The sequence below is a fragment of the Mirounga leonina genome, unplaced genomic scaffold (genome assembly GCF_011800145.1).
Source record: "Mirounga leonina isolate KUSES-001 unplaced genomic scaffold, KU_Mleo_1.0 Mir_104, whole genome shotgun sequence".
Taxonomy (NCBI): Eukaryota; Metazoa; Chordata; class Mammalia; order Carnivora; family Phocidae; genus Mirounga; species Mirounga leonina.
The window spans coordinates 7254318-7276201 of record NW_023270231.1 but is presented as its reverse complement, the minus strand read 5'-3'; the positions used below and the strand labels follow the sequence as shown (position 1 = coordinate 7276201).

Here is a 21884-nt window from a genome sequence, read left to right as displayed (position 1 = left end):
GTATCTTATGTATACCAAATGATCACTGCTACAAATTCACCAAGATTCATTGAATCTTTATAATAATCAGGCCTAGATGATATTAATAACTAACATTTATTGAGAGTTTTTTTTATGTGCCACAAGCTATCGTAAGTACTCTTCATGGATTTAATTTATGCCTTCCAATAACCCTGTGAGGTGACCACAGTCAACAGGCAAGGTGGAAGAGTAAGGATTTAATCCATACATTCTTCCCAAAAGTTCACATTTCTAAATACTCGGCTACCCTGATCACATAGAACTAGCATCTTATTTTGCAAACAAAGAAACAGGGGCCAAAAGACATTAAATGAGGAATCCAAGGGCACAAATCTATAGAGTTTACACTAGTTCCTAGCTTAACTGGTCTCAGGTTAGTGAAATTTTCTCTCTCTCTACTTGTGTTATTGAAGAACTTACTGAATTCTCACATTCTCACAAAGACTGTTTATATTTCTTCTGACATCTCTGGAATAATCAACTGGCACTTACCTGTACTAGACTGAACAATTCCAGAATCTACTGTTTGCCCAAGAAGATCATACTGGTTTAGGCGTGACCCATCTTCTGCTACAACCACTGAGCGTGCTGGCTCTCTTGTCCACTCATAAACAACTTCTGCTCTTGTGTAGGCATCTGGAAGGACAGGAAAGAAAATGGTCCATGTGTCACACTACTTCAATACTCCTCATTAGCTGGTGAGTCCTGTTAGTTTCATATTTTCAATTTGCATGGTTCCAGAGGCCAAGAAAGAAGAGCCCATATCCCTTAGTTTAGGAAAATTAAAACACATTTTCCTGATTTGTTCAGTCATCTGTTCACTCTTACAACAAATGGTTATTAAGCATCTACAAAAGACAAAGTACCCTTTGAAAAACATCCGTAACAAACAAGTTTCCCTGATGTTGTGGAACATGCACAGCAGTAATGGGGACAAAAACAGACAAGCTAATAAACATAATTTCAAGTAGCATTAAATGCAGTAAAGCCATACACAATAGGCTAAGGGGGTACAGAATGAAGGACATGGGCCTATTTTAGGTAAAGGACTCAGAGGTGGTTCTTAAGGAAATGACAGTTATATGCATGACAGAAATGAGAGTAGGGTATGTCTTGGGGAAGAGTTTGCTGGATAGGTGGAGCAAAGAAGTTTCTTCCTCTGGTCCAGGTAAAAGCTTGATAAGTTTGAGGAAGAACAGGAATACCAATGTGGCTAAGGCTGAGTACATGAGAGATGAAATACGGAAGGAGCCTGGGTCCAGATTTTATCAGGCCAGGGGAAGGTCATGATAAATGTGAAATATTAACACCGGAAATTTTACCAAGCATCCATTTTTAAAGGAAGTCTGACTTTACTTCCTTTTAAATTAATTCTCCTTTTTATGGACATTTACTATCATGATGATGATGTTGATGAGTTTCACCATTTAGCTCATTACACTTCTCAATCATTTTCATTTGCCATGTCCCTTTTAACCTAGCCATCCTTCTACATGATCCATAATTCAGGAAGGTTGGGGGAAGAGGTGTACAGAATGAGTGAGAAGGAGAAGAAGAAGGGATTCCATAATTTTTCTGGTTTCTAGTCACAGAACATCCACTACACAGGGGATGGAATGATAGTATATACTTTCCTTGGTTTAGATGTAGAGTGATATTAAAAATTAAAAGAAGAGCACATTAGCAAAAGTAAAGAGTTTCCAGGGTGTTTGAGAGGCAGATATGATAGCAAAAGTTGGCTTTACTGTGAAAGCTTTACCCCTTGGCCAACTTCTGCATTAGGCACAGTAGACAAAGTGTCCAGGGTCCACAATACTCCTAGGTGGCCAAGCAATGTGTTAATTTTTTTTTAATCAGAAAAAAGTGAATATAACCCTGCTTGGAGTATATTAACCTAAAATATAAAAGTTAAAAATATAAAATTATAAATTAAACTATAGTTTTAATCTATTTTTTGAGGAATTGTTCACAAACACAAGTGCCTTGAGCCTGTAAAAGCCATAATGCATCCTTGCTTCACCCGACGCCCACCCCAAGGTAACCAAACTTGAGTGTTTTGTTCAAATCTGTATTTGTCCAAGCTAAAACATTATGAGATGTGAAGTGATGGTGGCATTTTTACACACATGTGAAGCTGCCATAAGAAAGATGAAAGCCATGCCCCTCATTCTCTGAACCAAAACTTCTTCTTGTCTCTGGGACGAGTTTTGCAGGAAAGTGTAGTCAGTATTCTCCTGATTTTATGTGGGTGTCTGGTGTGGTCCAGCATCATTTCTGGACCAATTTATACTCAGGTATCTCTTTATTCAATTTTCTTCAGAAGTTTGAGAGAATATGCTAGGAATTAAGGTAGTGGTTACTGCTTCTTTCATAAATGTGTGAGATTGATAAATGAGTGGCTTTGGAATTTGTTCTCATTGATTTTTCTTTTTTAATTGTGGCTGTCCTCATTGACTTTTGTGTATATATGTATTTATTTGCAGCTTTATCAAGATAAAATTGACAAATAAAATTATAAGATATTTAAAGTGTACAACATGAAGATTTGATATACATATACATTGTGAAATAATTCCTACCACTGAGTTAACACATCTCATTAACTTAAATTCTGAATCATTTCAGCATCGCATTTGTTAAGGAGGAGGACTGCATTTGTTAGCATCTAAAACATGACTTATTTTAAAAATCCCTCAAAGAAGTGCAGAGCACACTAGTTTGAGAAGAACCATATTGCTTACAATTTGTAGGTACCCATATTCAGTAAAATATTTTTCCAATCATGATAAATTTTTTCTTTTTTTAATGGGAGTGTCTTACCTAGGTAACACAGAATCATTGATTGTTAACATGGAAGGACTTTAGAGGTCATATAGTTTGTCTCATTTTACAGATGATAAACTGAAGCACAGAAACACTGAATAGCCTATTTAAGGGCTTAAATATTTAGCTATTTAATGGGAAAACTGAGGTAAGAGCATAGAATGACATTCGTTCTCCCCTAATATTATTAATAAGCATTTCCTAGGCAAAAACTATATTATATGCTCAAAATCCAAGCAAGGATTCTTGGTGGTCAAGTAATTAGGGATGAAACCAATTCTAGAGATTGTGTCATTTTGTAACAAATAAAAAAACTCTTGCTACAGTATTGCACTATCATTAGCAACAGTGCCTGGACTCTCCCATTTTGTACCTCATCATGTGTTGCCAATGGGCTGCTAATATAGTTTTAGAGGAAAAAAATTGTTACCATCCACTTTTCACTTCATATAATTCAATGTCTCACACTTGCAATCTCTTAGAAACTCCATTGTGTACGAAATCTATAATAAACACAGTATTGTTGTGAAAGTGGAGATTACATATTGCTCATGTCTCTCAATGGAAATCTCCCAAAATGCAGAGTGGATCCACATGGTTAAATAGGTGATGGGGATTAAGGAGTGCACTTGTTGTGAGGAGCACCAGGTGGTTTTTTTTTTGTTTGTTTGTTTGTTTGTTTGTTTGTTTGTTTGTTTTTTAAAGATTTTATTTATTTATTTGACAGAGAGACACAGCAAGAGAGGGAACACAAGCAGGGGGAGTGGGAGAGGGAGAAGCAGGCTTCCCGCCAAGCAGGGAGCCCGATGTGGGGCTCGATCCCAGGACCCCGGGATCATGACCTGAGCCGAAGGCAGACACTTAACGACTGAGCCACCCAGGCGCCCCACCAGGTGTTTTAAGGATCGACTACATTGTACATCTGAAAATAATATTACACTGTATGCTAACTGGAATTTATTTTTTTAAGATTTTATTTATTTATTTGTTTGTTTATTTATTTATTTATTTGAAAGAGAGCGAGAGCACGAGCATGAGCAGGGGGAGGGGCAGCAGGAGAGAGAGAAGCAGACTCCCTGCTGAGCAGGGAACCCAATGTGGGGCTTGATCCCAGGACCCTGGGGTCATGATTTGATCTGAAGGCAGATGCTCAACCGGCTGAGTCACCCAGGTGCCCCAACTAACTAAATGGAATTTAAATAAAAACTTAAAAAAATAAAGTTGGTGTTTTAAGATGTAGAAGACAGCTACACCTAAGGCATCACAATAGGTGATACACCTTACTTCTTCATTTCAGTATCTAGAAAGTAGGTCCTATGACTACTTCCTTCATTTGAGACAATTGAGTATAAAGAAAATAAGGTTAAAAAGTCTTCAGCTACTTAGTCAAAATGCTAAGCTCAGATTTCAAATAAATCAGCAGATTACTTCAGAAAAAAATTTTAAAAAGAATACAAAAAGCTTTGGTTGGGTTTATGAAAGAACTTTGTGGTGGTATAACATAAGAGTTGGTATCAGAAGACTTGGTATCAGAAGAGCATCTGCTAATAGACACTATCACTTCACTTTTACGGGCCTTTGTCTTTCCATTTGTATGAAGCAGGTGCACTAAATAATTTCCAAAGTTATTTATTATTCAGAATTCACTTAAATATCTACTTATCCCTCCCTCCTTATTTACAAGGCATTGTGCTTGATTATCAGTCAGGAAACCATCATTTATCAAGTCCGTACTAGATCTAGCACTTGCCTAGATCTTACTGTCAGAATATTATCTGAATCTCTTCTTTTAGAATCAAAGCCTTATTTGTATTTTCCTTAAAAAGGAGTTAAAAAATGTCAGCTAAATCATGCACATTGTCTTCTGGTTATCTGGCCTTATGAAGAAGGCTCTATCCCCAATAAGCAAAAACTGTGATATAACACTGACAATCGTGGTCTCATGGAAAGTGGTGAGGAAAACATCTGCTTTTCTGAGTTTAGTTCTTATCAACATTTGGATGACATTGCTTCATAAACATTTATTACATAGTGTTCTACTAAATTATTACAAAATCCCCTAGCTTATCTCTTGCTTGTTTTCTTCTGTGAGATTTTGGCAAGATGTTTGCTTCAAACACTTGGTCAATGCATTTTTAGCCCATTTTTGCCTCAGTTTCTTCATTTCAGAAGTGTGCTAATTAGGCCAGGTCAGAGAACTAACTATACAATAAATCAACCACCACTGCTTCTTTTCAAGCCAATCGCAGGCAATGGTAATTAGTCATGGTGCTCTCCCATTGAGCTCAGATGCTTACTTTTCAATGTCAAGTCTTCTCTGTTTAATTCCCCACGGGTCTTAAATCCTTTTCTGAAGCTATCTTTTCTAAGACTTAAACATTGAAGGGGCATTTAAAACCTGATTATTACAATTTTTATCTACTCAATAAATATTTATTGAGTGTCTACATTATATTAGGCTCTGTGCTAGGAAATGCTGAACAAAATAGGTTGTGCTCTCATGGGAGTTTACAGTCTCCAGACAATAAAAATGTCAACCAATAAATGAAACTAATAATTATTGCTGTAATACATCTAAATTAAACATGTATTATAATCAAGAAGATGGGTGAGACTGTATGTAAATTTAGACAAGGTCATTAGGGAAGGCCCCAGAAGATGACATTTATGCTGAGATGTGAAAAATAAAAGAAGCCAGTTACATGGAGAACCAAGGGAAGAGTAACCCAAGTAGAGAAAAGAGCATATATAAAAGCTCTGAGGTAGAAAGCAGATTTTTATTTAGCTTCAGTTTTCTTACATGAGACACTATTTGTTTTCTACTCACTATCCATTTTCTCCTTCCTAAAAATACTTCCTATTTTCTTCAGGCTGACAATGTGCCTAGTTAAGAATATTTCTTCCCAGCCTCATTTGCTGTCAGTTTTGGCAATGAGACACATCTTTGTTTAATGAGATGTGAGTAAATGTCTGCTAGGATTTTAGGGAAAGCTTTTATCTTTTTGATACAGGTGCTGGTTCTTTCTTCTTTGTCAGTGCACTGTTCTTTATTTTGAAAGCAGATGCAATGGCTGGAGTTGCAGCAGCCATTTTGTGATCAGGAAGAACATATAAGGGCATCTTAAAACATCATCCTTGTTAAGATGCTGACTAACCAGCAATCAACCAACTATCACCATTATTCATCTCATATAAAAATATAAACTCTTCTTCTTTTCAGCTAGCTATACTCATGCTTGGAAGCATTCCTGACTAGTATACTAAACAAGTAATTTGTTGTCCAAAACAAGGTATTTCTGAAGGTAAAAGGGGGCACTATTAGTAGTTATACCAGGATATTAGGCATAAATAATTACTGCCCCAGGCAAACTATAATGCATGATCTTCCTAAGTATAAGATTATTTTGTGGATTAGATGAACTGATACACATACAAACGTTTAATATACTGCCTGGCATACAAGTAACGCATAACACATAATATTGTTAGGAATGGAAGTGGTAATCAGGAGAAAACATAGTAGTCCATAACATAGAATATAAATTAAATTGGGAAAAGAGTGGGGAGGAGGGAGTTATCACCACAGCCTATTTGGCTGACAATTTTTGAAGTAGTTTGTCCTTGGGTTTCAGTATAGAATTAGATTTATAAATAAACTTCTCTCTCCATGACTGGTGCTGCTAGGAGCCTGAAGGCCCTTTGCTATTTTCTTTGCTTGCTGTCTTCCTACACCACCACTATTTTTTTTTTCTATGAATCATATCTTCACCAAAATAGTTGCTTAGACTGTCTGTCTGGTGGGAACAGAAAGCTGGCTAGGTAGTCCAGGAGTTGACGCAGTCCTTGTAAGTAACTCTCCTGCAGGAAACCAGGAATACATTGTTCTCACTCCCTTTATATATGCGTATTAGTCCAAAGCAGAAGGGTAGAGGAACACCAGAGAACCTGACTCTGCTGTCCACTGTTCTCTTAGCTCCTCTAACGTGTGCCTACATAGTTTCAAATAGCAGAAGCCCCAACAGTTATCATAAAGTTATCTAGGATACCTTCAAAAGCATTACCACACATGAATTTCATGGGATATCCAAACAGATCTAGAACTTTTCAAAAGACTCTGATTAGGGTAAATTTTTGTCAGGCAGTATTTTTTTAGGAGTAGCCTTCATTATTAAGAAACGATTATCATCCACTGCTGCCACTTACCAATATTTCCATCTGATAAACAACTTGCAATATTCTTAAGGTCAAACAAATGTCAGCAATGATACAAAATAAGTACAGTGATCTCCATTTATTGCAAGGAGATATTATCTATGGGGTAAAAACATCTGTACTCCACTTGCTTTTCTATGAATACAGCTTTAACAAAAGTAGAATTTTTCCACTAATTAAATCCATTCTTTCTCATAATAATCTCTTCCTGAAATAACATTAAAAATGAAATAAAAGATTATTACTTATAGAAAGTACCTTTTTAAAGATTTTATTTATTTTAGGGAGAGGAAAGAGAGAGAGAACGAGGAGGTAGAAGTGGGGGAAGAGGAGGGGGTAGGGGGAGAGGTAAAAATAGACTGAGCAGGAATCCTGATGCAGGCTTGATCCTAGGACTTGGAGGTCATGACCTGAGCTGAAGGCAGATATTTAACCTTAACCAAATGAACCATCCAGGCACCCCTAGAAGGTATTTGCAGCAAATTGCTAAACTTTCTTCATGGTTTTTATCTGTCTCCTAAGAAACTTTACTAATTGGAAATTTCTTGCTTAAAGACAGGTGTCTCAGGGGCGCCTGGGTGGCTCAGTCAGTTAAGTATCTGACTCTTGATTTTGGTTCAGGTCATTATCTAAGAGTCCTGAGATTGAGCCCCACATCAGGCTCTGCACTCAGCCTGGAATCTGCTTGTCCCTCTCCCTCTGTTCCTCCCCCTGCTCTCTCACTCTCTCAAATAAATAAATGAAAAAATAAAATCTTTTAAAAAAACAAAGGCTTAGGTCTCTCATAAGAATAAAGAAAATTAAAATTAAAAATTTACTCACAGCTTCCAAATTTTAGTGGGCAGGCATGTGCATCCATAGGGAAGTCCTCCAAATGCATTGGACACTCAGCTCTCACCGTCAGCCTTATCAATGAAGGAAAACAGAAGATATAAACAAGAGCCCTATAGATTAGACACTTACTGATAAATACGACCAGGATGTTACTACCTATAGCAAATATATTAAGAAAAGCAAGAGAGGCAGGCACAAACTGCAGCATGATACTGAGCTGTTAACCAAAAGATCTAAAAGGAATTATTTACAACAATGACTGGATTCTATCCATTTGTTTGTTTTGAGAAAATAGGTATGATTTTGTATGATGGGCAAGCATTTGTAATATTTCCCAAGACAAGCATCATTACCTAATCCACCTAGACCACCTAGACCCAGAAAATCTTTTGAGACTAAAACTAAATGTAAGCAAATAAATACTTGGATAAAGACTTGGTGGAGAAGAAGACATGGATAGCTAGGAAGAGAAGAGGATGTCTCCTCTCCTCAGGGCAGCTCTCCCCCTCTCCTTCCTTAAAACAGCACCAGTCAGCATAAAACAACAAAGGAATAGGCAAAGGAGAGTTTGTGGGTGATTTCACTATATTCCAACCATTTCATTTTATACAAATTTACTGCCTAATGGAAGGCGGACTCCGCTAGGCTTCTCTTTAGTCCCTATCTTCAGTTCTATTTACATTTGAAAAAGGGTAAAGAAAATAATTCACTGAAATATATTTGATTTTGTTTGGTGGAATCATGAGGGAATTTATATCAAATTCTTCACATGGTTTTTATAAAATATATGTACCCATATTATTAAGTAGCTCAAGAAATGTGGTAGGGATGGCTTTATAGCCAGTAAACTCATTAAGTGATTAAAATACTGATTAAAGCAAATATGAAATGCATAAATTAATGATCAAACTTGCATTTTGAAATCAAAATATAAAGGAAAGTGATGACGTGTTAGCAAAGGTGGTGGTAAGTTTAGGAGATGGGCAGTAACAGGGTAGTTGCTGACGAAGAACATTACATGCATCAGAAAGTAAGAATTGATCAATTTTTCAATAGGTGCAAATCCTGCCCCAGAAAATTGCCAGCTGGGAGGAATAAATACTGAACTTAGGCTCAAAAACAAGTGGAGGGTGTTTTATAAGGGGAGGATGTTTCAAGTTTCACTTATAAATAGGTCCTACGTGGATGATCTGGAAAGGTCTCAACATGTCTCCTCCACTGATCCTCCATTTTCTCTCTTTTTTTTTTGAGATTTGTCATTCTTTAATTCTATTAAATATTTATTAGTTGAGTCCAACATCTAAAGTGGCTCTTGAAGCATTTTTTTTCTTTCTTTTTCTTCTGGATATTTTCATATAAAAAGGTAGAAATTCTGGCAGCTTTCTTCAAAAGCAAAGGATCACTCTATTCCCACACTAAACAAAACCCACCAAGTCTAGGGTTTTGCCTCCATTACCTTTTTGTGCCAAAGGAATACTTGGACAGTCTGAATTACCAAGTACTGTCCAGATCTACAAAAACAACATTCTAACAAGTCTCTTGGGGATGAAATAACTTTTCCCTTAAGAATGAGTTGTGGACAATTTTTAATTATTTACAAATTAGGAATATTTTAAACATTTTTTCTTTAAAAATATTAACAATGTTTTTTGATTCATGTTTCCTTCATTGAACCATAAGTGAAGATACCTAGCTGCCAGGTTTTCCAATAATCTCAAAATGGGAGAAATGTTTGTAAAGCAGAAATATCTATATCTATCTATCTATCTATCTATCTATAACTCATATATATAAATATTCTTCAACTTAAACAAAATTAAGAATATTCATATTCTCATTTTAATAATGTCATTATAAATTCATATACTTCTCCTAAATGTATACTTCCACATGAATCTGTGGTTTTTAAGACACTTAAACTGTTCTAATTTTTTTGTATTTTTCTCCTTCTTTTTAAGTAGAAACATTTTTGGATATACCTTGAGATAGCTTCTAGAAACCTGATCTAGACCTTATTGGGATGCAGGAATATATGAGGTTAGTAGTAGGGGGAAGAAGTTCCTCATATTGAATTAGAGCAGGTTGGAGAGATACTTGAGATATATTACTTAATATACATTATAACCCCCACCACACTTTATCTAATCATTTTACTTAATGCTTTAATACTCGCATAAGACTTCAGTTAGTTTATTTTTCATAGCGGAGTAATTATTAAGGTTGAAAAAGAAAGCAAACAGGAAACCAGATGCTCAACCATGATCTACCAGCTTCATGGTCACATATATATGGAAGAGACAGAAGTACAGAAAGATGCACAGATAGAAACGCAGTCATCCTTACCTCATGGTGTACAACAAGGTGCCATCCTCTGTGATCCTCAGGAGTTTGTTTGGCATGGTCATGTTGTGTGCCACTGACTTCTTTCCATTGTGAAAAAAGGTATCCGGAGTCCAGATCTTACTTGCCATTAGGTTATTCAACCGGAGAACTGTCATGGGTCCTTTAAATTTTAATCTTTCATCCTTCCAGCTTTGACGGAAAAATACATCTATTGTATATTCCTAGGTAATTTTGGAAAATGGCAGAGTTCACTAAGCTGTATTTTGCAATGCAAATAGCTTACACAGACAATGCTTAATTTTTGCAACTTTAAAAGCAAAATAGGAGCTAGGTGATGCTTTCAGAAGTAAACTTGTGGTGGCCTGTACATACTGGTTTCAGGTGAATCAATGGTCAGCATAATCATTTTTGAAAATATCTAAAATGTCTGAAATATTTCTTGGTCAGAAAAATTCCACGATTATCTCCTCAGATATGTGAAAAGAAAATCATGCCCTACTCCCTACACCTCTACCACACCAGCACTCAAAAAAATAGAATACAGTACACATTAAAACAAAACTCACACTGGAGCTTACTACATATATATGTTTAAATGTTTAAATTAGATAATGTTTAAATTAGATAATGACAGCTACAAAGATAGAGCATAGTATTTCGGGGGGCCCTTCCATAGTCTGAAAACCTCACAATTTCAAGTCATCCATGGTTCTAATACTAGCGTGATAACCCCATCTCCTTTTTGGCTAAGTAAAAAAAAAAATTTGTTTACAGATAATGTATACAGACTTTAAATTTTCCACAACAAAGAAGATTATGAAAATAATCTGTTTCACTGTTAATTGGGATCTTCGCCAAAAAAAAAAAAAATGTAGAATATGCGGGTGTGTGTGTGAGTGTGTATCTGAGTATATGTGTGTATAAGATACATGAAAAATGTGTGAAGCTCATCATCATTCACAGCCAGGGAATCTATTTATTTGAATAAACACAGCATTCCTTATGGCAATACCCAGAGACAAACATCTGCTAATCTGAAAACAAGCGATGTGACTTACCAGCTCCTAAAACAGGAAAGGGTAATATCCATCTTCCTTGCAGCACTTGCTACACTGACACTAAATTTGGAACTTAATGGTTTGAAATAAAGATTACCACATTCTCCATTAATCTTAGCATGTTCCAAACTGGAAGGAAGGCTTCAACATCATGCTGCATTTTCTTAACCCCCTAAATTCTGATGCATTAGAAAGCTGTTGTTTTTTTAAATCTTATACATATCATCTTTAGAACATGCATAAAAAATAATGTCTGTGTCTAGGCATTTTGTGCATGAGTTTAACTACCTGTCTTTTTCGCAGGCTTTATGTAAGATTGGGTAAAGATTGCATAAAGGTTTATCCTTCTGCCACACGTTTGATATAGCTGAGCCCTTCTGATCCAGTAACTAATAATTATCACTGGATAGTTTACAGTGTACCAGGCATAGTGCTAAATGTCGACTGAGATAGCAGCAACAAGGAAGCGTAACATGATGCCAGTTTATGTTTATGGGCAAGAGAAACTACCTTGTTTGTTGTTTAGGTTTTTCTGTGTCTGGAAGTGTGAGGTGAAAAGGCACTGAGATACAAGAGATAGGAATTTACATACCGGGAACCATTTGTTAAGCATCTTTAAATTTAGCAGAGGGAGAAACTGTTTAAACTTGGATGCTGTAAGGAAAACTCGTGGAGTAGGATGGGCCTGCAATGATATTTTCCATGAGGAGAGAGATGGGGAGGGAGCTTCTGGACTACACTGGGAAGTGATACAGAGTAGCAGTGCTTGCCAGGGAAGCAAATGGATGGATTTACCCTGAGCTGTGTATGTTCTCTTCTCCAGACGACAGGCTTATGAGATAGGGATATGATAATCAGGATATTTCTATTACTCAGGAATCAGCCACATAAGCTTTATTTTCTGTCCAACTGAACTACTTTAGCCTGTCAAACAGTAGAGGGAATAGTCACTTGTAAATCAAGATGCCCAACTGACCATATTCCTACGAATCCCCAAATTTTATTTTGTTCATTTGTTTACTTGCTCCAAGGAGATTTTTGAAAATGAAATAAATGTTAAATATTTTAAAAACCTTAAAATACATTTATTATCGAATCATAATAGATACACCCCAAAGTCAACGATTCCAAAAATTATGTCAAAACTGGCCAAATTCCTCATGTTTATGTATTTGTCATGTTTACAACCAGCTTTACTTACCTGTGCCAAATGGCAGACACTGAAATCCCCACATTCATTGATGATATTCTCCCTTCAAATACTATACTAGCCACACAAGCACGCACACACACACTGCAAAAGTAACTGGATAAGCTTTCCTTTCCATGTTCCCTTCCGCTAGACGTGGAAATGAAAACCGAAATAAAAACACTTGGTAATGATCAGATACTGTCTAACCAAGAGTGCAAGTATTTGGTCTCCCGTTTTCTGAGAACTGCCCCTGCAACATTGCCATGGTAGCAGCTGGAGGTTCTCAGCATGACCTCACCCTCGGGGTCATAGTGCACTAGGCCAACATGGGCCAGAGCTCCTTCCTCAAGAAACTGGAATAAGAGGGAGGAGAGCAGAGCCATAGCATAATGGTTATGGATATAAGTTCTAAACCTGCTAACTAGAGCTAAATTGTCTGCCAGATGTGTGACTTTAGGTCATTTTCTTACCTTTCTAAACTCCAGTTTCCACTCTATCAAGTGGGGATCATGCAGTAGTGATTTCACTTGCCTACTGTGAGAAGTGAGTTAATAATGCAAGTGAACAGCTTGCCAGAATGTCTGAAACATAGGAAGTTCTCAGTAAACATTAGAAATTATTTGTCTCCCCATTTCTTTGCTTTATCAACACAAATTTAAATTTGATTTCGATGTAGCTGGGAATGAGAAAAGTTGCTCTTTGTTTGGACTGGTAGCAGGATAGGAAACCTCAGGAAAGTGAGGTGCTCATAACCAAGCAAAGTAAAATCAGAAGGCAAAGGAAAAGACCCTACAGAACACTGTCTGAACAAGTAGGAAGCTCTGGCGAAGACGTTGTTCAAGGTTCAGTGTGCCAGCCCCCACCATTCAAGTGAAATGTCTCTCCACGTTACCCTGTTCAATAGAGTAGGTCGCTGGAGAATGTGAGTCTTACTCTGAAGACTGGGCCAAAACATCCGTTATGTTCCTAAATAAATATTGTATTGAAGTGTTCCCACTTGCACCATCTATTACCATCTGTGTGTGCTTTGACTTCATACATTTTAAGCACCATGGAAAACAGGGCTCTGTGATTGTGCTGCCTGGATATTTCTGTCAGAACCTAGTGCCCTGGGAATGTGCCGTTTGATTGCCAATTAATGGTTTTTAAAATAAAGTTAAGGAGTTGCCCTAATTTTGTTTTCTATTCCAGATGAAGTCAGATGCCTTGGGAGCTGTGGAACCTCTAGGGACACACAGCCTGAGTTCAAGTTGCTACCTAGCTAGGTCACTTTCCTCCTCTGGGAAATACGGATAATGATAATGCCTAGGTAAAATCATGGTATGGGTACTAGATGAAATATGATCTATAAACCTATTAGCATGGTGCTTCACATATTGTAAGCATTCAATACTGTTGAATTCTGTTATTATGGTTATCCTTATTAGATATTTTATTAGTTCTTGCTTTAAAAACTACAAGGCTTTCCTTGTCTTGAAAAATAGCTTTGTCATTGGCCTAATTTTGATAGACTCTAAATCATACTGCTCTTTATGTGTAATTCACCCATAATGTGGTTTAAATGAGTAACCTCAAATGAATTGGCCAGGTATAATTTCCACTAGCCACTTAGCATATCAGCTGTAGGCATGGCTAATTTGGTCCTCTAACAGAACAACTCAAACATTATCTCATTCAGGAATTTTAGGCAACAGGGAGTATAACTGGCTTAGACACTCTGTTCCTTCTTCCTATCTGATATTTGACCAAAGGCCATTTATGAAAAGTAATCCACGATAATCATAGGCTTAATGGTATATCAAAAATCCCAACATACACCTTTAGTCCAAGACAAAAAAAAAATCAGTTTTTTTTTAAATGACAATCTAAACCAATAACTCAAAGGTATACCATGTATTTTCAAGAGAAAATGTGCCTTTATTTGAGCACTGTCCCGTAACAACTCCTATTGAGCATCTAGTCTTTGTGAGGCATTATGAAAGATGCCAGCGATAGAGAATATTCATTTTTAATTACGATGATGATAATGATAATGAGGAGGAGGAATAATATCATTATCAGTGTGTGATGTTTGTAATGCTTCATCCCTTTCGATGTTTCCCTTTATGAGAAGAGAGCTTCACCAGTGCGAAACTTCTGAATGCTCTCCATTCCCTCATACTCCTCTATTTAGGGAGGGGAAGAGAGAAGAATGATTTCATTTGATGGGTAAATCTGGAAGGAGAAATCAATCTTGCCTATCTCAGCCTCTTCCTGCTGCATGATGTTTCTCCATGCTAGAAGTTTTATATGGACAGTCTCTGCCCTAACAGAGGGGGGCCAAAGTCTTGCCAGGTGACTGGGTGGGTTAATCTGGCTGATTCTGATGTTTATTCTCTGGAAACTCTCATGTCTACAGATATACACCACCTTCTGCAGGACCATAATTATTAGTAATAAAGATGATATTCTCACTTTCCAAATCCCTTATTCTATTATCTTATTTCTCAGAAGGTTTGGAACTCAGGAAAGAGGGTATTATTTATTGAGTCCCATAAGACTATGTTTTTAAAGACAATATAGACTCTTAAACCTATCACTAAATAAGTAGTAATTCAACACTTACTGTAAGCCAGCAATGCGCTGATACTGTGAGGGATGTGAAACAAATATGTCTTTACATTTTTTTGGCATTACTTTAGGAAAATAAGACATTTATATAAGAGAAATAACTTCACAGAACAGTGTTATAATGAGGACAAAAGCTAAGTTGTTATTTTACAGTCAATAAATGTGACTAGAATACAGAAAGGGAAACTTAATCTGTTATCGGATTAATAAAAAAAGGTTTTCATTAAGCTTTTGGGTCTTGATTTGGGCCTTTATGGAAATGTAGGATTCAGATGGGTAGGAAATAGAGGGAATTTTCCATGAAGGGAACAGCATGATAAGGAGTTCTGGGACAAAAATAATAATAATTATTATTTATTGAGTGCTATCTATAAACACTTTATTTACATAGTTCATTTAAAATTCCTAACTATCTTATAAGGAGAGGCAATTATAATAATATACCAATTTTAGAGACTTTGAGGCTTACACACGTAAGTGATTTGCCCAAGGTCATGCTATTGGTAGTGGTGAGATGTGAATTCAGCCAGCCTGGATCCTAGACAAGTTCAGCTCACCCCCAAGTGGTATGGCTTCACAGAAAGTAGTACCTAAGCAAACGACTAAATAGTCAATATTAGGAACAAGTGAGGGTGAATGGTAACATCATCTGTGGACTATATGAAATACAGGCAGAGGAGTTTAAATTTGACCTTAAACCTGACTGGGCTCTATTAAATGTTCTTAATTAGAAAAGTAGCATGAGAGAATAGTGTTGTAAGACAGAGCTCCAACATGGGAGAATCACAAGAGGTCCTCAGAGTGATCAGTTTAGCAAAAAATAGTGTATAACAATATTTCAAGAAAGTGGACTACAGATCAACCACTGTAATAACTTGCCAAAGGAATAAATCCACAATTATGGCTAATTCTTATATCTCTATTTCTTGCATAGTAATAATGGCTGACATTCATTGAGTGCTTCCTATATGCTAAGAACTTTTAAATGTTTTTCGTATGAATTTATTTAATACTTGTGATAACCCCATGAGGTATTATCATCACTCCCATCTTACACATGAAGAAACTGAGGCAAAGAGGTATTAAGGAACTTCCCCAACAATACAGCTTTATAAGCACAGAACCTGGGATTATAAACCAAGGCAGCATTCTGGTTCAGAAATCTGTATTCTGTATTCTTACCTACCACTCTCTTAGGCTCTGCTGACTTTAATTGGCATAGTCACTACATTTCATAACCTGTGTTAAGATCTAAACTATCTAACTATCCTGAGCCAGCATTTCCCAGTGTTTGACTCACAGAGTACTAGCTCTACAGAATGTCAACAGGTATCGCATAAAAGGTTTTGGACAAATATGATTGGAAAACACTAGGTTAAATGTAGTTAAACAGGCTTCTTTACTCCAGGACTTGTCAGAGATTTTAACTCTGCCAAAGTGGGTACACTTGAGAATTTCCACACTTTGAGAAATGCTGGTCCAAACTGGTATTTTCTGTAACTTTTATTCTCAATCACTTAAACTATTATGAAGTCAGAGGACTTTTATGTAAAGATGGTGTCAACAAAAAGGCATTTTAAAAATAATATTCAATAAATATATCTTTGAAATATTTCATAAAAGTGTGTCTTCATGGCCTCTTTATGATTTTTTGATTATATAGGAGCTTGGCTATTATGAGTACACAAATATTACAACAGAGCTCTACTCTTTCACCAATTCCCATCAAAAAGAAGAGAAATTCATGTTAACTTATTGGGTTGGGAAAAGAAAGAACAGGTATGAATTAATTTTATTTTCATTCTTGGTACTAATTTAATGAATTTCTTTTGCAGTGAAGCTGAACATTTCCCATCAGTGTGTTTATTTTAACTATTTCTCTAATTTTGGTCAAGTATTCAACTCAGCTTTTATACTCACATCCCCTTTTTAGCCAGAAATCATGATGTTCATGGCTATCCTATATGAGTGCTGGTTATCTTGAGACCTAGCATCTTTGAATCAACATGCCCTCCTAAATAAAATGTAAGGCAGATCATACTATTTGGCTTACAGAACATAAACCAAGGCAAAGCAATCATTTCAGGGATGGAATAAAAAGAAGACTGCAGTGGTTGATATCATAAATGCGTTTGGTCTGGAAAGTAAGTGGGTATTATCTATTATATAAATTTTATACTTTAGTATATATTACATATTATGCATACAGAAAGACACAAAGATATAGCCAAGCTATTTCAAGTTGCTCTCTAAATACCTGGTCTGTAATTTCCTTTCAAAAGTTAAATTTAGAAAATATACCACGAAAGCCAAAAATGCAGTGTCACTTACCATATCATGGTCTGAAACAGGTCCAAAACTGGTGACGAAGATGTCAGTCTTCACTTCAGTTACACGCTCTGATGAAGCAGGAAATTGGGACAGTGAATGTCTATCAACAGTCCTTATTAGATCTCACTACCACATACTCACACCCAAATGGGAAATTTATTGGCTTTGATTAGCTATTTCTAAAATTGGTCCACTGTGTAGTCCTGATAATTTACTGCTTACACATGAAATTTCACAGTTAATATTTTTCAATGGAGAACAGAGCCTAAATATGCCACTTTGGGAGGTAGACTTTATGAAGTCAGCTGCTGCTTAATGAATTCCTCAAGAATGGGCACACTTTCCTAAATGATACCAAGCCATTTCACATTGTAATAAAAAAATATGTTAGCATATGGGTGTCATTTAAGCTTAAATATTCTTACAGAGCTCACCAGATCCTCCAGGTATTTAGGATACTCTTGGGAAGTATACAGTATACTGTGGCAAGCTTTATTAACTCTTAAGGACTCAAGGGTATGTTTTGTAAATGATGCTTTCTGGCACTAAATCATAACTGAATCATCCAAATTACTCCCTGGGAAAAATCTGACAACCTATATAAATATTTTCAATTTTGAGGATAAGAAGAATATATTATGGCACAGAAAAAGTTCATTTAATAGATTCCATTTCAAGTTCAATATGATTATATTTTATTAGTCTCTGAGGCATATACATCAACCAATAAAACATATTCATTGTAGTCTGGTGACAACACAGGCATTTTCAAGGAAATTCAGTCACCCTCCCCCCCCCCAAAAAAAATGATAGAAAAATGTTGTTTCACAAAAGGACACAATTTGTTTAGAGCTGAGAATGAAAAAGATGGCTTTTTAATTTTAAACTCTAGCTCTGAGAAATAATGGTCCAGTATCTTAAGCAATTCATTTTATTTATCAGGACATTTATATCTCTGAGGTAGGACATTAAAAAGGTGATCCAATATATGCAGTAATGAATTCTTTTGAAAATCAAGAATTTTATCTCTCAGCAATTCACTTGTAAACAGTTAATATTTTCAGTATAAATTTCTCTCAAGAAGGTCATGTTATATACTATACATAATGTGTACCACAAATGAGAATATAATTTGGAGGTAGAGATAATCCCTTCAATAACCAATACAATATATTTTGGCTCATTTCCCTTTTCCCCCCTTTCTTTCTTTTCTTCCTTTTTTTTTTCTAACAATTTCATTGGCTCCAAAAATGCTTAAATAAGCCCCTTGACATAAGAATCATCTGAGATTTACTCTTTAAAAACTTGAAAAAGGAGGACATAGTTTGAGACAAAGAAAACAGAGCTGTGTTGGGACTCCTGGGTGGCTCAGTCGTTAAGTGTCTGCTTTCGGCTCAGGTCATGATCCCAGGGTCCTGGGATCGAGTCCCACATCGGGCTCCTTGCTCAGTGAGGAGCCTGCTTCTCCCTCTCCCTCTGCTGCTCCCCCTGCTTGTGCTCTCTCTCTCTTCCTGACAAATAGATAAATAAAAATCTTTAAAAAAAAAAAAGAAAAGAAAAGAAAATAGAGCTGTGTTTTTAGAACTCACTTCCTTCCAAAGTCAGCGTTAACATTCTACAGCAACTATATAGCTTGAAAGGAACAGCCATTAGCAATGTCTTAGCTGGAGTAACCATTGGTTTCTTCTGGCTGTCTCCATTCTCTCCCCTTCTGCAGTTATTTTCCTAGTGCTTACATCTCTCTTTCTCTCCTGCACCCAATTTCCATATGTATTCTTTACTCGACTAGCATTTTTTCTTAGTTTAAACATCTGTTATTTCTTAAGACTCCATCTAGAGCTCACACTTTATTAGAATGCCAGGACTGACTTTCAATTAAAACAATAATAAAAAGAAAATGCATGCTATCTATTCCCAAAAGCTAGAATTTATTTTATTAATTGAGCTCATTTTTGTCCTTTTTCTTTCAGCATTTCCATTCTAGTTCAAGCAAAGGAGCCTTTGATATGACAAAATATGCACATATTGCCATGAAAAAAGTACAGAAAGAAAGAGCAGATAATAGAGAATTGGGTATGTTTTCATCCTAATTCCTAGTGTCCCAGGTATGCTCCTTATTGGAAATAATTTTGTTTCTTATTATTTACGTAGATTAATTTCTTGCAATTAAAAGCACCTATATTATGTGATCAAATTAGTATCTATATTTTCTTTCTACATAAATCTTGAAATAGTTGGATCCCCCTGTTATTTTATTTATTTTTCTAAGTGGTTGACTCAACCTAATTTTGTTTCTAAGGTTGAGTTTTCATTCTCTGCAGATTATAAACTGTGGAACTTATGGTGAATATCTTATAGATCTGGGTAACATCTACAGAATTAAAATTATGTCCATTCTTTCATTTTTATTTTTGTGGCAGGGATCTACTTTAAATGCATGTTCATTTGGGAAATAGGTACAAAACCCTGTCTGCATATTTGCAAGTGCTTGGCAGTGTGGGGCAGCTTTCCTGAACTCCTTTATCACCATTACCTATTTCTTGATTGTGGGGAGGGCATAATTTCTGCACTTCCAGGTAACTCCCCGAGGTAGCTAGCTTTACAAAAACTGGCTTAGCAGATGTTTTAGGAGCAACCAATCTGTTTTATCTATCACGATAAAGTGCTCTAAAGAAGTGAGATATCCACTTGCCAAATATATGGGCTATTTCCCTCTGCTGTTTTAAATTGTTAGTAAATGATGATGCTATATAACTAACAAACTATAAAGACCAAAAAACCTATTTATAAAGATTACTGTACCAACAAAATAGAATGTATAACATGGTTAAGTTTATACACATTTATTGCCACACATAATTGTTAGTGTTCCATATAGAAAGATTAGGCATAAATGCAAAGCAGTTCACACAAATGGCTATAATCACATTTTAAAAGTCTGTTTCTTTAATCCTTTATCTATCCTTGCCCCTAAGTATATTTACCATAGCAGTTCATCATCTTCAAGTGCTTGACCTTATTTTCTACTAGTTATCTCCCTCTGATATTTCCCAAAAGTCACCATTTTAATATTCCAAGGCATGTACCCTGACTGAGAGCCCTCACCTGAGTCCTTCAGATGATCTTCTCACCATGTACTCTAATCATACAGATATCCTTAAAGAGTTTCTGATTTTTGCTCTCTGTTCATCCCATTTCTCCTCCAAACATATTCACAAACCCTAAGGTTAAGGGAGCAAAATGTCCAAGTCACCAAACTGAAGGTTGCCTGGTGGGGGTGGGGAGGGGTGCAGGGACACTCAGCTACTAAATGGAAGAGGTGGGTCATGGCACCAGAAGAGGAAGGAGGATGGTGAAATGAGATCCAGGAAACCAACTGGAACTTGGGATAAGATAATTAGAGAAAGGGAAAAACACTTTCTGTATTTTTCCCTCTAATATATTTTCCTTGCCACATACCCAAACAGTTTTCTTTGATTTGTCATCAGCTGTTTGTGAGTGGCCAGTTTCCATTGCTGAAAAACTCTGCTTATTATGTCTGTCTCTGGAAGATTCATCACCAAAATTAGCATGCCAGTGTCTCTAAGAAATCATGTTTTAAATAAATGTGATCAACCTTGTTTACCCCCGTATTTCCCAAACTTATCTGAGAATGCTATTATAAAATGTTACAAAAGCTTTATGGTAAACATAGCCTAATGTAATTTATCATGGTGTTTAATTTTTTAAAAACTTGATAGTATGTTTGGAAATTTAAAAAGAAATTGAAAAAAATTACCCCCCTAGAATACCTTCATTCACATAAATCTACTGGCTAATATCTTGATGTATTCCTTTCCTTTTTTTTTATTCAAATGATTATTCTCAAACCACATTCTCATTCAGTTGAATACAATTTCAGTGACAAGAAATAGGTTCTTTTGACCAAAAGTATGTCTTTCACTATAGCTCACCAGAAATTTAGTGATACATGAAGTCTTTCTTTCTTTCTTTAATTAATTTATTTTTATTAACATATAATGTATTATTTGTTTCAGGGGTACAGGTCTGTGATTCAACAGTCTTACACAATTCATAGCGTTCACCATAGCACATACCCTCCCCAATGTCATTCTTTAGACAGAAGATTTATAATTCAGAGTGCAAAGGTTCAAGATAGTGGACTGTTATGAATGTACTTTAGTCAAATTGTAAAAAGTGACATGGTTAACTTGCCTTTTCAGCAAAGAAATGATGATCTGAAATCAAGACCTCTTTAGGTCTAGGACCAGGCTTAAATGGAAGATATGCTCATACAGTTGTGCTTTGGCTGATATCTAAGAGAATTGTTGAGGAACCTTCTTTTTCCCAATTCTAGGAAAATTTAGTCATCTTTTCCCCTCCTTTCCAACTTGAAATCCCCATGAAGGGGAGAAATAAATAAATAAATAAATAAATAAATAAATAAATAAATAAATAAA

General features: G+C 36.0%; 1 protein-coding gene across 1 annotated transcript in view; it reads right to left on the bottom strand.

The window, feature by feature from the left end:
* GABRA1 (gamma-aminobutyric acid type A receptor subunit alpha1) overlaps positions 1–21884 on the bottom strand; it is a 58425-nt gene that overhangs the window by 20756 nt on the left and 15785 nt on the right. The window contains exons 4-7 of the mRNA XM_035013755.1: positions 17425–17492; positions 10234–10454; positions 7879–7961; positions 514–657 (exon numbers count right to left, since the gene is read on the bottom strand). Of these exons, the coding sequence (XP_034869646.1) occupies positions 514–657; positions 7879–7961; positions 10234–10454; positions 17425–17492 (516 nt within the window). The remainder of the gene's footprint in view (positions 1–513; positions 658–7878; positions 7962–10233; positions 10455–17424; positions 17493–21884) is intronic.